Source organism: Lithobates pipiens, unplaced genomic scaffold (genome assembly GCF_037356315.1).
Source record: "Lithobates pipiens isolate NorthernLeopardFrog02 unplaced genomic scaffold, aLitPip1_a1.2 Scaffold_13, whole genome shotgun sequence".
In the NCBI taxonomy this organism is placed as follows: Eukaryota; Metazoa; Chordata; class Amphibia; order Anura; family Ranidae; genus Lithobates; species Lithobates pipiens.
The window spans coordinates 181,345,361-181,361,818 of record NW_027507718.1 but is presented as its reverse complement, the minus strand read 5'-3'; the positions used below and the strand labels follow the sequence as shown (position 1 = coordinate 181,361,818).

Below are 16,458 nucleotides of genomic sequence, written 5' to 3'. Positions count from 1 at the left end.
CCAACCTACCATCCTCCAGCTGTGTTTTTTTTTTTTTCAGTACACAAGTGAATTAAAATAAACAAACAAACAAATGTAAACTCCCCGTTAGCTAGAGTGTGGTGTTTGGAATTTTACACAATTATATTATATTATTGAATACTTACATACCGTTGCATGCATTTGAAGAGTTAATATAATAGAATCAGCCAAATTAAAGTGCTTTGGCTAATTGGCATTTACCATATGCTGCTTTGGCTAATTGTCATTTGCCTTTTTTTCACCAATTCAATCTTTTAGTATCTCTCTGTGGGATTAGAACCCATGAGTCCTTCAAAGCCTAAGTTTTTCAAGGTAGTGCTGACCCCTAGCCCATTGGGCATAGCACAATCATACATAGAAAATACTATTACTAGTGCTTGATGTTTCTTCTCCCCGAGCTGTCTTCTCCCAGAGTTGTCTCTCCTGCCACCACCGCCTTCTCCCGCTGCTCTTCTGTGGCCATCCGATAACGTCACCCATAGAGTCTGCTCAATGGCTATGAAAGAGACGCCACGCAGCGGGTGACAACACAGTGGAGGAAGACCGCCACAGAAGAAGAGCGGCTTTTTTTTATTAGCGGGTAAATGGCGGTGTGGAAGAACACAGCAGACGGAGAAGATGGCGGCAGCAGGAAATACGGCTCTGGGAGAAGTTGGAGGAGGGAGAGACAGCATCTGGAGAAGAGGGCTCAGAGAATAAGACAGCTCGGAGCTATTTTGCAATAAAGGATTTTTTTACATTTCACTGCTTTTTTTGGTGAACAGGTAGGGGTACAATGTACCCCATACCTATTCACATAGAGGGGCAGGACCTGGGAGCCCCCTTGTTAAAGGGGGCTTCCAGATTCTGATAAACACCCTGCCCTCAGACCGACAACCACCAATCAGGGTTGTTGGGAAGAGGCCCTTGTCCCCATCAACATGGGGACAAGGTGCTTTGGGGCATGTGGCCTGGTACTGTTCAGAAGGGGAGGGTGACTTTGATAAAGCGCTAAAGCGTGAAATATGTAGTCACGGCTTCCCCTGAGCCTATGATGTTCCACTGCTGATTACTGACGAGTCGCCGTTGTTTCCGGCTTCCCTTTGTTTCCATGGTAACACTGATGTCACCCAGTGCGTACGGCTCCTAGTCTGCTTGCTTGGCTTTTTTGGCCTCCTTCCCCCTTGCGGTTGTCGCTGTCTAGCCTTTACACAGCTCAGCTCAGCTACACAGCATCCTCATAGAAGCGTCATCCCACATCCCACGGTAGGGCTTGCTGTACCCATCTGAGGATCCTCCTGTCTGTACGTGTGTTTGTAGGCTGAGCGCTTTCATCTGGCAGCTACAAGATTTGAGACACCATCCTGCCCCCTGTCATACTGGCATACATACCATCTATTTAGAGTTGTGACAGCCCTCTCCACGGTCCAGCCTGAAGCCGATTGGTTGATGTTAACCCCCTCTCATCCGGACACAGCAGTGGTATCATTTATTATTTATACCAGTATCTTATTTAGCTATATGCTTTTATGACTGTTCTGCAACCATCTACAAGTATCTATACTGCTATTGACTGTTGCTGCAACTTTTTATATTTGACTCTTAAGCCGCGTACACACGGGCGGATTGTATGGCCTACTTAGTCCGTCGAAACACATTTCAGCGGACAGTCCGCTCGTGTGTGGGCTTCAGCGGACTTTTTCAGCGTGCAGTCTGGCGTACTAAGTATTTTGGAATTTCCGTAATACTGTCCGTCATACTTTGGTTTCAGCGGACAATCCGCTCGTGAGTAGGCTAGTTCGACGGACTAAGAATGGCGCATGCTCAGAAAGGATTTACACGGCGGAAGGTTGCATTGCTGTGTATTGGACTTCCTATTTCTAGGCCCGTCGTACGTGCTGTACACGTCATCACGCAAGCTTTCAACGGACTGTTTGTGCATCCGTGTGTGGTCAAGTCCGTTCATTCGAAAGTATGACGGACTGTCCGTCGGATTGTATGACGGACTAAGTAGGCCATAAAATGTACGCGGCTTAAGTGCAATAAATTCATCATGTTACTTATCTAAAGACTAATACATTTTCATGCGATGCTTTTTCTGTTCTGCAAAGTAGGACAGGGACTACTTTGAAGTCAGTGTGACTTGAAGTCGCACAGATATGAATGGTACACATTGAAAATCATGGGGTATGACTTGTCATGAGACTTTGATGTCCAAAGTCGCACAAGTGTGAAAGGGGCATCAGCCCGACTTTGTGAATGATTTCAGAGCTATCAGTGCACTTTCCTGCACAGATGTCTAGTGAAATCACATAGGTCCCAACTGTCCCTGATTTGGAACAAAGTCCCTCTGTCCCTCCTCATTTGTCCCTCATTTTGTTCTGAGCACCTTTTATCTTTCAAAAAGGGTTTCCCAGTGCTAAACCTTTCATCTAATTTATAAATTGCTTTGTTTGTAAATTTCCAAAGCCAAGCTAAAGGAATATTTTTTGAAAGAAAAAAAGCACTTGGAGGTTTAACTAATATTTTTTTTTCTCCTGTAGGAAGTGTGTCCTATGCCTACATACTTTTGCTAATAGGTGTCCCTTATACTCATCTCAAAAAGTTGGGAGGTAAGAAATCGCCCCCTGAAGTCACCCAAAGTAGTGCAGGAACTACTTTTGGGAATCATTGTGGCGTCGCACCAATTCGAACAGTTCCATTGCCTTCAATAGGTGCCGATTTGGCCTGCAATTTGAGATATGGCATATGGAACGCAAATCACATCAAACTCAAACCAAGGTAGTACAGTGATGAATTTGCCACACTTTCAGGATGCACAAGTGACAATAGGGCCAAATTCAAAGGTGTTATCCTTGAATCTCATTCACACTGCTGCGACCTGAAAGTCACACTATTTTGCTGCCACTTTGCCACTGCAACTTGGCCCCAACTTCTGGGAATGCCTGTGTAATATTGCACCCTATGTACCTCAAGTCACATCAAAGTCACACCAAAGTAGTACAGGGACTACTTTGAAGTTGGTGCGACTTAAAGTAGCACATATATGAATGGTTATCATTGAGAATCATGGGGTACAACTTGTCATGCAACTCAGAGGTCCAAATTTGCTGGAATACTTGCCCAACTGTGAAACAAGTCATATATATTTTAATAGAAAGGAGCTCTCATTTATACTTGCATAGTCCTTACTGACTTACATCAGCAGAACAAATGCAGGACGTGATGTGTGCACAACGGAAGCAAATGTGTGATGATGCCAAACAAATCAAAGAACCACACCAAATCTAACTACCACATCCACCCCCACATTGAGTAAGCACAAGTAAATATCCTACACTTACCCCACAAATCAGCATTACCTCCTCTTTGCTAAAGAGGGACCTCGCCATGTCCACCTAGATGGAGATCCTGACCAGCACAGGAACTTCTGGGTGATTACAATGACTAATTTTTTGGTCAGAAGGTGAAACCACACTCTTTTGAACGCAGCTACGAATATTTGATCGCAACCATGATTATTTTTTTATTTTTTCGTTTATTTGCAGATATGCAAATCTGAATTTCTACATATGATGTTTGAAGGTAAACTTAAGGGAGTTCAATAAGAAATAAGAAATGGTGAACCTGGGATAGCAGGTGAATGAAAGCTATTTGCAGGTCTGAGCATGCTCAGTTGTGCTGGCACTAGGGTTGCCACCTGTCCGGTTTTGACCCGGACAGTCCGGTTTTGGACACATGTGCCCGGGTTTCCACCCATCGGAAACCCGGGCACACATATCAACCATCCTGTGGCAGCCGGATCTCTGGCTCACTGCCTAAACATCGTTGCACTCAGAGTCTGAGCCCAGCTCAGCAAAGGGCAGCGGCAGGTGCTCTGTTATTGGCCGAGCAGGCTACAGGTGACAGGTCATGTGCGGGACGGACTGGATGGCGGACCTGAAGGTCAGTGAAAAATTTGCCTGAGAGTGAGAGAGCCGTAGCTGCTGGTCATATGTGCATGCAGGGCTGCACTGTGTCTGGACAATCGCGCTAGCCCTGCATGCTCCGGAGTGCTAATCCGCGCTGTGTGTCCCACACCTGAGTTCCGTCTCTCTCTCTCATCTGCTCTGTCAACCCAACCGGCCCCCCTTCTCCTCTCTGTCAGACCCCCCCTTCAGCTCCTCCTAAATGAAATGCCCCCTCCTCTCTATTAGACCCCCCCCCCCCTTCTCATCTGTCAGACCTCTCTCTCTCTCAGACCCTTCTCTCTCTCTCTCTCTCTCTCTCTCTCTCAGACCCCCCTCTCTCTCTCTCTCTCAGACTCCCCTCTCTCTCTCTCAGACCCCCCCTCTCTCTCAGACCCCCCCTCTCTCTCAGACCCCTCTCTCTCTCTCAGACCCCCTTCACTCTCTCTCAGACCCCCTTCACTCTCTCTCAGACCCCCTTCTCTCTCTCTCAGACCCCCTTCTCTCTCTCTCAGACCCCCCCTCTCTCTCTCTCTCAGACCCCCCTCTCTCTCAGACCCCCCCCCTCTCTCTCTCAGACCCTTCTCTCTCTCTCTCTCTCTCTCAGACCCCCCCCCCCCCTCTCTCTCTCTCTCTCTCTCAGACCCCCCCTTCTCTCTCTCTCTCTCTCTCAGACCCCCCCTCTCTCTCTCTCTCTCTCTCAGACCCCCCCTTCTCTCTCTCTCTCTCTCTCTCAGACCCCCCCTCTCTCTCTCTCAGACCCCCCCTTCTCTCTCTCTCTCTCAGACCCCCCCTCTCTCTCTCAGACCCCCTCTCTCTCTCTCAGACCCCCTTCTCTCTCTCTCAGACCCCCCCTCTCTCTCTCTCTCTCTCAGACCCCCCTCTCTCTCAGACCCCCCCTCTCTCTCTCTCAGACCCTTCTTTCTCTCTCTCTCTCTCAGACCCCCCTCTCTCTCTCTCTCTCTCTCTCTCTCTCAGACCCCCTTCTCTCTCTCTCAGACCCCCTTCTCTCTCAGTCCCCCTTCTCTCTCAGACCCCCCTCTCTCTCTCTCAGACCCCCTTCTCTCTCTCTCTCAGACCCCCTTCTCTCTCAGACCCCTCTCTCTCTCTCTCTGACCCTTCTCTCTCTTTCTCTCAGACCCTTCTCTCTCTCTCTCTCTCTCTCTCAGACCCCTCTCTCTCTCTCTCTCTCTCAGACCCCTCTCTCTCTCTCTCTCTCTCAGACCCCCCCCCCCTCTCTCTCTCTCTCTCTCTCAGACCCCCCCCCCTCTCTCTCTCAGACCCCCTTCTCTCTCTCTCTGTCAGACCCCCTTCTCTCTCAGACCCCCCTCTCTCTCTCTCAGACCCTTCTCTCTCTCTCTCTCTCAGACCCCCCCTCTCTCTCTCTGACCCCACCCCTCTCTCTCTCTCTCTTTCTCTCTCTCAGACCCCCTTCTCTCTCTCTCTCCACCCTCTCTCTCAGCCTGTCTCTCTCAGACCCCCTTCTCTCTCTCTCTCTCTCTCTCTCTCTCTCTCTCAGACCACTCTCTCTCTCTGCCTCTCTCTCTCTCTCTCTCAGACCCCCTCTCTCTCTCAGACCCCTCTCTCTCTCTCTCTCTCTCTCTCTCTCTCTCTCTGACCCCCTTCTCTCTCTCTCTCTCTCTCTCTGACCCCCTTCTCTCTCTCTCTCTCTCTGACCCCCTTCTCTCTCTCTCTCTCTCTGACCCCCTTCTCTCTCTCTCTCTCTCTCTGACCCCCTTCTCTCTCTGACCCCCTTCTCTCTCTCTCTCTCTCTGATCCCCTTCTCTCTCTCTCTCTCTCTCTCTCTCTCTCTCTCTCTCTCTCTCTCTCTCAGACCCCCTTCTCTCTCTCTCTCTCTCTCTCAGCCTCCCTCTCTCTCAGACCCCCTTCTCTCTCCCCCCCTCTCTCTCTTTCTCCTGCCTCTCTTTCACCCCCCCCCCCCCAACCCCTCTTTCCCTCCTCAGGTGATTCGGGCCCCAATCATTTCTAACAGAAGCCCTGTGAGTGAATGCTTCGACTCCAACACTTCCTGGCTCGAAGCAGCTCTTGGAAAGGCAGTCTATTGGGGGTCTTTCAGGTCAGGGGACACTGATGAAGGGTCCCTGATCTAATCAAGGGGGGGGGGAGCAATATAAGGGAAGGGGAATCTAAACTAATGGAGCGAGTCTGTGGGGAGGGGGGTTCTGACTGCTGTTGACCACTTGGAGACCCCCATTATATCAGCACCCCCCTACTTAGAGACCTCTATTCGATAAGGGAAACTCTCTTTATATAAGCACCCCCTTTGGAGACCCACATTATGATATAAGGATCGGTGTTTCCTTATATCACCCCTCTCTTTAGACACACCCATTATTTCACAGTCCCCTTACATCAACACCCCCCCCCCCCCCCCCTTAGAGACTGGTCTCTAAAGAGAATCTGATATAGGGGACTCTGATTTAAAAGAATAAAATAAAAAAAAAGCCTACATTTTTTATTTTTTTTAAACATGCAGTGCAACCTCCACATATAATTATATTAATACAAATGTGAAAAAAATTCATTGTGAATGATGTTGGAAACCCCCCAGGATAATCCAAGTATTAATACACTCCAATCTTATTTAAACATACATATTGTTCAATTTCCACACACATACAATAGTGTATGAATGGTGGTGTAAATCCATTCCACAAGGTGCTGTGCTAATATCCAACGTATCTAACTCAAAAGGTGTTTATAGATTGGATATTAGCACAACACATTTTGAAATGGATTTACACCACTATTCATACACTATTGTATGTGTGTGGAAATTGAACAATATGTATGTTTAAATAAGATTGGAGTGTATTAATACTTGGATTATCATTCACAATTAAGGTTGTGCTGCATTTTTTCAATTTTTATTTTTTGGGGTTTTTAAGGGGAGGACTGATATAAGGGGATTCTGATCTAATGGGTTCCTCTATGGGGGTCCCTCTATTATGGAGGGTGTAATACTGACCCCTATATTAAGTGGGTGACACCAACCCTGTGTTATGGGGGATGAGGGTAACACTGACCCCTATATTACAAAGGGGGGGGGGGGTGATACTGACCCCTGTATTATGACGCCTAGGATTGCCACCTGTGCGGGGTCCACCGGAAATAGCTCACATTTTGAATCATGTGTCTGGAGTTCAGTCTGCTTAAAACCCAGACACATTATTCAGACTGGACTGTGGCTTCCCAAGTAACCAAAATAGTCGGACACCAATCTGTTGCCACCTGTTAAAATTGGCCACTCCAACTGTTTGCTGCGGTGTGCTAAGTGTGATGCATTATTGCTCTCCTCCAGGTCTTTAAAATCCTATAGCACAAAAAAATTTGCCATGCGGCGCTAAAGTGTTCGGGTTTGGCTTGAAGAAAAGGTGGCAACCCTAGCTGGCACCTAGTTGTACAAAAACGGGGAATTTATCTTGTCTCAGACTTTTAAAGTTATTTCAGTGTAGAAATCACTTTTTCACACAGTTTTAAAGCTAATTATCTTTAAATAATATACCGCATATTTCAGTACCATTAAGGCAATTATATCATGCTCTAAACACTATTTTTATGTGCAATTCTCCAGCTTTTAGCAGAGTAAGGATTTGGACGCTATTTAGTTTCAGGGAACTATAATAAATTCGATTTTGGGAGTATCTTCTCACCAGCGCTATAGTGACTACAGTTTTAGGACTAATTTGTGCTAATTGCTGCTAATTAGCGCTAATTCATGGCAATTAGTCCAAATTAGTGCCACGGCGCTATAGTAAATGACCCCCAGTATATCCAAGGCATGCTTGGAAAAAGTGCAGCCTCAAAATCGTATTTATTGAATGGGAAAGGTGATGGACCCAGAGTTTGGCTGGAACCCAGCGCTGCTGTAAGGCTTTTTGCTGTATGGATATGGACTTTTCATAGATTAGGCTGAAACAGACTGGTTTATATGTGTCACAGCAATTTACCAAAATGCATAGTTGCACCAATAGGCTTGAACGTAACACAATAAAAATATTCAGATAAAACATGCAAATGTTTTTCTCTTCTAGTTAATGAACAAGCTTGCAGTATGGAGGGTAATTCTCAATTCACTTTTCGTTACAAAGAACAACCAGAACAGGTCAGTGCCATATTAATTACTTGCATTTAAATAGTATTGACTATATTCACTTTACTTTATTGTACATTCACATCAGTCTTTGCCTATGCATACAATACTACAACCTATTTGTACAGGAGCCCATTGGAGAAAACCTACATAAGAACAGGGAGAACATGCACATTTTATGCAGGTAGTGTCCTTGTTGGTATTCAAACTTGGGACCCTAGAGTTGTGAAGCAGGACTGCTAACCAATATTCCACTGTGCTGCTACATGGCATTCTTTGGAAATTTTTTCTCACAAAAGATAGTAGAGGCCCAAGTCTTGACCATTAGCAAATAGGCATAAATATTATTGTAATATGTATATCTGAAATTTGCCTCTGACTCTGTCAGCTACCCCAATCCTGATACGCAGCAAGGCCTCTTTACACTTGCTTTTTTCTCTAAAAATCCATGTTGCATGCATGTAATTGCATTACAAGGGGAATTTTTTTGCATCAAGGGGATGTTTAGCAACAAGGGAAAATTTTTGCATTGATAAACCAGTATGTGTATTAACATGTCCCCATTTCCTCTGCACATTTGTTGTTCCTGCGATTTGCAGTGGGTGGCACTTCCAGTTTGTGGCTCTTCCCTTTGGCCTGTCCACAGCCTCCCAGGTCTTCCCAAGTTTCTTGCCCTGATCCTTGCGATGCTGAGCTCTGGGGAGTCCACATTATCAGCTATCTGGACAATCTCCTCTTGAAGAAGTACTCCACCCAGCTTCTTGCAGTTAATGTCTGGTGGACAATGCAGGCACTTTAGGTGGATCCTCAACCTCTAGAAGTCTGAGTCAGATCCACTTGACCAGACTTTGGCCAAAATGCTTTTTTTTTAGCCTTGTTCACAATCCACTCAGAGTATATAATTGGCAGATGGATTTCCTTGGATGCGGGGGCATGGTCTTTTCACCCTGAAGTGACATGTGTAATCATTGAGGAATACCAGACATACTGTATATCTGCTGGCATCCTGCTTCAACAAAAAGGGGGGCAGGTTCAGGATCGGGGATCCAAAGGCCTTTACAGTGGAGTCACTGGAGACTCCATGGGATCAATTCTGACTAAAATCCCTTACCTACAGATTCTCCCTTGTCTACATTGCAGAATTGAGGTAAAGGGCATTCCAAGGACCTTGGTGGCACTAATTTTTCCCAGAAGCAATTGTTACTCCGAAATTCTGACTCCTGGAAGACCGTCTGGGGCCCTTACAGACTGACCTGAGCTACTGTCTCAAGGGCAAGACTTGCTTGGCTATTGAAAACAAAGTTCATAGGGAACAGGGTCTCTCAGACTCTTATTCCTACATTGCTTAAAGCTAGAAAATCTATCTCTCTGATGGTTTATTATCATTCTTGGAATGCTTACTTCTCATGGTCCAATTCATTCAAGTAATATCCTTGAGGATACTCTGTGGGATGTATCTTCTATCTGAACTTCAAATTCTCTATGTATCCTGCCTCTGGGCTTTCACAACCACTTTCCTTTGTCTTGTTTCACCATTTCTATGTGGATTAGGCAGGTTTTTACCAAGACAAACCGAAGAGTGCTGAACACACGGTGCTCTCGCCAACCAGAAAGAGTATTAGACTGTGCTCAACTATGAAAAAAAACTTCACAATATGGTAAGCAATATGAAAATGTGGATATGGGGAAGAGGGGATTATTACGGTGCCTAAAGGTGATAAAGTATGACGTAAGTTACCAAAATTACAGGCAATTGAATGTGATACATTACATAAAATTTTTACATTGAAGCTTTATTGAAAAAACAATTATTCATAAAAATATGTATTCTCAAGAATACTAGACAAGACACCACAATACAAAAGATAAAATATTCAGTCTACTCAATTTAGATCGCTGGTCAAGAGAGTCCCAACATGTTTCGCCATTACCATGGCTTCTTCAGGGCAACCATTTTTTTGACCCAAAGGGAGACGAATAGCAACTAGAGATAGTAATAGATAACATATGATTATTTTACAAATAGTAAATAAGTGAATACTGCCTGTTACCCCAACCAAGATAATTTGTATAGACTAACAATCAGTATAAAAAATAAGCACAAAAGGAATAAGTTTAAATTTAGTGAGAGAATATTAATCAAACTTGAATTAAATACGTACCCCTGGCTCATCCACAGGCCCACAATCCATGAAACTATCCCAAAGAGGGGAGAAAGGAATGGAACATCCAGCCCTAGGTTTCACCTATGGTGACTGCAGGGGGTAGAGGAGAAGCCAATCAACATAAATTATAAATAAGGAGATCAAATGGTGCAAATAAAAATAAAAATTGAAATGATGGCATGCAGGAGAAGTATATACCTCATACATACCATAAGAAATTAGTGTAGAGAACTACGTATCGGGGACACCAGAAGTTTAAACAAGTTTAAGAGAACAAGGACACACAGTCAAGCAACCTGGATACACACAAAAAAGATATGTATAGAGTACCTCAAGAGCATGACCGTGAAAAAGCGGACATCTTAAAGAGAATAGGAGAGCTGAAAATTAGATAGATAGTTTATAAATATGCTCACCTGAACCCTAATTAGAGGTATTTTAATGTGTTCACCAATCAGGGGCAGTAGTTGGTGTCCAACAGGAAAAGCCTAGCCTAAACAAGGCTAAATAGTAAGCAAACTGCTTAATAATAGGGCCCCTATTGTTACAAAAAGAGAAGATATAAATATAAGTACAATTACAAGGAAGGCTAGAGAGGTGTGGATCGCAATCAGCCAAGCCTTAAGACTAACCTTATCTGCATGTGCAGTGCAAGACAGCGTCCCCAGAGAGCCAGCAACCAGCCTATAGCTGGAGGGTCTTATATACCCCCCACTCAGTAAGCTCTGGAGCGTGGACGCCAGCATCACACCGCGCATGCGCCGAGCACGAGCGCCGACAGAGAGCGGACCAAGCACTCTCTGTACGGCCGCTCGCTCCATGTCCTAGGCCTACAATCCCCAGAGTGCTTAGCGGCTGGCAGTGCGTCATCACAGCAATGTGTATGACGCAAGTGCCAGTGATGACAATATGGGGCAAACTCAGATGGAATGATCCGGAGTAGAAATACCGGATGGGGGGATGGATAGGAGAGTTGACACAGAACGAGCGTAGATAAAACAGAAGGTGCTATAACGGGTGCTGTTTCCACAGAACAGAGCCCGGGCGTCCATACAGGCACCGTAAGGCAAAAGACCGAGCTGGTTCACCCAGAGGGAAATACATCATCAAACGAGACACAGGAAGACAAGCCAGGGGCAGCAAAAAAAAACAAAAACAATATGGTCAGACAGTAACTACTGAAAACGTCAAAATACTTAAGTATAAGATAGAGCGGTTCTACCAAACTATCAAGGGAAGGTCAGGCGGTATTCTATAAAAAAAAGTCTATAGTATATCTATATATAAAAAAAGAAAAAAAAACCCATATAGTGTTTACATTAACATAATAGAAACATTAAAAAAAGAGAAAAAAAGTTGAATAATGAAAAATAACCAGAAAATGTAATCAAATTAGTATACACAATATATATTATGAGTGAATATGTTATTTAGCAAACACAATTTATTACAGTGCAATTATAATAATAACATAGAAACCAGAAAATTATAAAAAAATGATAAATAATTAAAAAAAAATTTGGTTACAGAGGCACAACCCCTCTTTTGATTGGCTCCATGCTGAGGTTCTCTCCTGGTCGCCACAATGCAGTAAGTCATGCTTCCAGAAGATAGCCAAGGTCCTGTGCACCTCTTCACTCTCCTCCCTGCCGGAGGAGTACCAAGATTTTAGCGATGGCTTTGACAAAGGTTAAGCTGGTAGTTTGCCTCCACACCGGTCGTATAATTGCGCAATTGACCTTCAAACTGGTGCCATACCCCTCATGGCCGGGTTTACACTTTGTCAGTATTGGAGGATAAGGCCATGGACTTGAGGTTTCATCCAAAAATCTTCGTCTCCTGCTGGTGCTAGTTTCTTCTTTGTGAAGAAGAGTGGTGAACTGAGACCTTATATTGATTATAAGGGTCTCAATCATTTCACGAATAAGAATGCCTATCCGATTCAGTTGATTACGGAGTTATTTGACCATCTCACAGGAGCAACGGTTTTCACAAAGCTTGATTTGAGAAGGGCATACAATCTCATGAGGATTAAGGAGGGTGACAAGTGGAAAACTGTGTTTAATACCAGAACAGGCCATTATGAGTACCACATAATGCCTTTTGGCCTTTGTAACGCCCCGGCAGTTTTCCAGGAATTTATTAACGATGTCTTCTGAGATTTGTTGCAGTTATGTGTGGTGGTTTCTCAACGCTATCCTCATATTTCCCTGAAGAGCCACCACACAGATGTCTGTTGTGTGCTTCAGAAACTAAGGGAGAACAATCTCTATTGTAAATTGGAGAAGTGTGAATCCATAGTGAACAGGTTAAATTAGTGGGTTATGTCTTTTCCACTGCTGGTTTTTTTCGATGGACCCAGAGATACTTTTAGCAGTCCTACAGTGGCCCCGACCCATGGGTTTATGTCCTCTGCAGTGTTTTCTTGGCTTTGCCAACTATTATCGGAAGTTTATTCGTAACTTCTCGTCTGTGGTCAAACCCCTGACTGATATGACCACAAAGGACGGTAACCCACAGAATTGGTCTCCGGAGTCCATTAAGGCCTTTGAGAGTCTCAAGCCTTTGCCTTTGTTTCTGCTCCTGTGTTGGCACATCCTGATCCTACATTACCTTTTATCCTTCAGGTTGATGCTTCTGAGACTGGAGTTGGTGCCCTTCTGTCTCAAAGTCCTACCTCTGAGAGCGCAGTGCATCTTTGTGGCTACTTGTCACCTGCGGAGTGCAATTATGAGATTGGTGACAGAGAGCTATTAGCGATTATTTTAGCCCTGGAATAATGGAGACATCTCCTCGAAGGTACCACTGTGTCGGTTGTCATTCTTACTACCCATAAGAATTTCACATTCTTGTCTGAGGCTAAACGCCTCTCTCTCAGAAGGGCGCGATGGGTTCTTTTCTTGTCAAGTTTCAATCACATTGTCTCATTCTTACCCGGTAGTAAGAATGTAAGGGCTGACGCTTTGTGACAACAATTTTCCTCCACTTCCAAGATGAAGTCGGTTCCGGTTCCTGTGATTTCTCCTGATCGTATTCTGGCTACGGTTCGCACTAGTCTCACTTCTCCTTTGAGTGACAAAATTCTTGCTGCTCAGATCCATGCACCTCCTGAGAAACCTTGTGATGGCTGCTTTGTCCCAGAGAGTCTCCGTACTGCCGTGCTCCAGACTTACCATTCTCCCGAGGCTGCTGGCCACCCTGGGAAGAATCAACTCTTTTGGGCCATTTCCCAACAATTCTGGGGGTCTAGCCTATGTAGCTGTCTGTTCCGTGTGTGTTTAGAGTAAGACTCCACAACACCTTCCAGTTTGTCTCCTACAACCCATACCCAATGCCCCTGGACCTACCTGTCTATGGATTTCATTGTGGAGTTACCCAACTCCCAGGGAAACACAGTTATCCTGATGGTGGTGGACCAGTTCTCAAAAATTTCTCATTGTATTCCACTTAAGAAGTTTCCCACTTCTAAGGAACTGGCTTCCATTTTTGCTTGGGAGATCTTTCGCTTACATGGGCTACCCAAGGTGATTGTCTCGGACAGGGGTAGTCAGTTTGTGGTTCTAGCGAGCCTTTTGTGCTCAGTTAGGAATTCACTTGCTTTCTCCTCTGCATATCACCTGCAGTCTAATGGGGCTGCAGAATGAGGCAATCAGTCCTTGGAGAAATTCCTACGTTGCAATATTTCTCACCATCATAACAACTGATTAGACCTCTTACCGTGGGCAGACTTTGCTCACAATAGTGCCTTGAATTCTGCTTCCTGATTGTCCCTGTTTATGGCAAACTATGGTTTCCAACCTTCCATGTTGCCTTACTCTTTTGTTCAGCAGAGTATTCCTGTGTTAGAGGAGCATCTCAGTGGTCTTCGTTCCACAAGTCCAGGAGGCTTTGCGACATGCTAATGATAGGTACAGACTCCATGCTGACTGCAGATGCCTGCCTGCGCCTTCCTACCAGGTTGGGGACAGGATCTGGCTGTCATCTCGCAACCTCTGACTTTGTGTTCCCTCTCTGAAGTTCGCACCTTGGTTTATTGGACCTTTCTGTATTCTTCGCAGGATTAACCCTTATGCATTAGACCTTCCTTCTAATATGCGTATCTCAAATGTATTTCATGTCTCCTATTAAAACCTTTGGTCTGCAACCACTTTACCACCTCAGTGCCACATCATCACCCTGTTCAGGTTGAGAACCATGGAGAGTATGAAATACAATCCATTGTTGACTTCCGTAGGTTTCGTGGGTGCATACAGTACCTGGTGCATTGGAAAGGGTACGGTCCAGAGGAACTCTCTTGGGTCCCATCCTCAGATGTACATGCCCCTGTCCTCATCCGTGATTTCCATAGATGTTTTCCTCTCAAGCCTGGTGATTCCCCGAGGGGGAGGGGTTGTTGAAGAAGGGGTACTGTCAGAGCTGGGCCCAGTCCTTCCTTCTCTGAGCTGGCCGCTCAGTTGTCGGCCAGTTGCCAGCTCCTATCTCTCCACATTGCTGCACCTGTTGATGATCCTGCTTGTTGGTCCAGCCGTCCAGTCCAGATGATCTCTGCCTTCACCTTGGTCACATCTCTAGAGATGCTCTCCTGTGTTCCTGTTAAAGACTTGCTTGGCTGACATTCCTTTTGGCTCCCTGACGTTTTGGCTCGTCTGACTATCCGTTTTGGTTCCTGAACTCTTGCTATGTTTTGACTACAAATACTCTGTTAGCTTTTTTTTTTTTATTATTAAACAAGTGTGATTTAACTGTACTTCTGTCTCAGTCTTTTTTATATATATAGTGTCTAGCTATACAATAAGGGCACAGCCTTTATCTTATCACAGTGAAAGGTGCACTTTCGGTGTCTAGTCATTTAGCATCCTTGAGACACGACTGCTAAGGATATTCCACACATCACTTGTTTTGGCCTTTTCTATGAACTGATCACTGTTATTTATTCATGTATATTTGGTTTTCACATTTTTATTAGCACAGCAATCTTTATTTACTATTGTCTTTACACAAATGTTCTGTTGTATGATTGTCAGCTGCTGTTTTTTGATTTGTTATTTTGACCTGCGCAATTACTACCCATTTTTCTAACTACCGGTATGTGGGTAAGCCACAGAGGAAATGAGTAATACAAAGTAACAAAATGAACAAATGAATAAATGGATACCAAATAGAGTGGGCAGCCCATATACTAGACATACACATCTCACTAGCGCCAACACAAAGATGGAATGGAGAGGGAGCTCCAACTGCATGTAAGCAAAGAAGGGAGGGGAAAAGGCCAGTGTTCCATCCTATTCTGCTGGTTTGCTTGTTTATTTTTTGTTGCCCTGTATGTAGAATCATTGTAGTTTTAAGTCCTTTTCCTCACTACACCACGTTATGTTTTTGCGCTCTCTCTTTCCATCCCTTCTTATGTTATCATCAAGGCTTACCCTTTGAGCCCTGGTTCACACTGAGCTGTGGAGAACTTACACGATTTCACTCCCGCATGTCAGTCCCGATTTCGGCGTCATCTGTGTGGGCTTCTGGAATTGCAAGGCAGCCACCTGGTTTTCTGTTCAAATGCTAACCCGATTCTCTTAAAGCGGGAGTCCCACAAAATTTTTTTTTTTAAAGTCAGCAGCTACAAATACTGCAGCTGCTGACTTTTAAAATAAGGAAACTCACCTGTCCCAGGGTCCAGCGATGTCAACACCCGAGGCCGAACCATCCCTCGGGTCTTGCCGCCGCCATCTTCGGTAAGGGAATCAGGAAATGAAGGCTTGTGGCTTCACTTCCCGGTTCCCTACTGTGCCCCAGCACAGGGGGACGGGAAGAGGCGTAGACTGCCTTGGAAGTCTATGCCCGGAAGTGGGTGCAAATACCTGTTTTAGACAGGTATCTGCACCCCCCCCCCCCCCGAAAGGTAACAAGTGTGGCACCGGAGCAGGGGAAGGTTATGAAAAGCGGAGGTTCAATTTTTGTGTGAACCTCCGCTTTAAATTTATATCTATTGGCATTGTTTGCTATGTGGCCCAGCCCTTAGCTGAATTTCTTGGGGACATCCCATGGTCTTGATTAATGGAAGCCTGTGTCCTGTTTTTTTAAATAACCTGTAAAATAATTTTCCTTTTGTTACTTGCTAAAAATCTGGGTATTGCTGGGAGTGGGAGGGGTTATATGTACTGTCCTAAAAACTTTAAGGCTGGGTTCACACCTATGCGAGTTGGATGAGGTTTTCTCCGCATCCAATTCGCACAGC

General features: G+C 45.0%; 1 protein-coding gene and 1 long non-coding RNA gene across 5 annotated transcripts in view; one reads left to right on the top strand and one right to left on the bottom strand.

Annotated features, from left to right (window-relative positions):
* The window catches only part of LOC143974487 (protein mono-ADP-ribosyltransferase PARP14-like), an 88,794-nt gene that overhangs the window by 28,285 nt on the left and 44,051 nt on the right, over positions 1–16,458 (top strand). For all 3 annotated transcript variants that reach the window (XM_077475948.1, XM_077475946.1, XM_077475947.1), the window contains one exon: positions 8,003–8,073. In XM_077475948.1, the coding sequence (XP_077332074.1) occupies positions 8,003–8,073 (71 nt within the window). The remainder of the gene's footprint in view (positions 1–8,002; positions 8,074–16,458) is intronic.
* Positions 9,834–11,014, bottom strand: LOC143976059 (uncharacterized). Of its 2 annotated transcripts, XR_013272482.1 has the most exons (5): positions 10,859–11,014; positions 10,643–10,764; positions 10,436–10,522; positions 10,224–10,316; positions 9,834–10,045 (listed from the first exon to the last, which is right to left on the bottom strand). It is a non-coding gene; the product is annotated as an uncharacterized LOC143976059 (long non-coding RNA). The 2 variants fall into 2 exon arrangements; XR_013272483.1 differs by lacking the exon at positions 10,436–10,522 and having other exon boundaries at positions 10,859–11,009.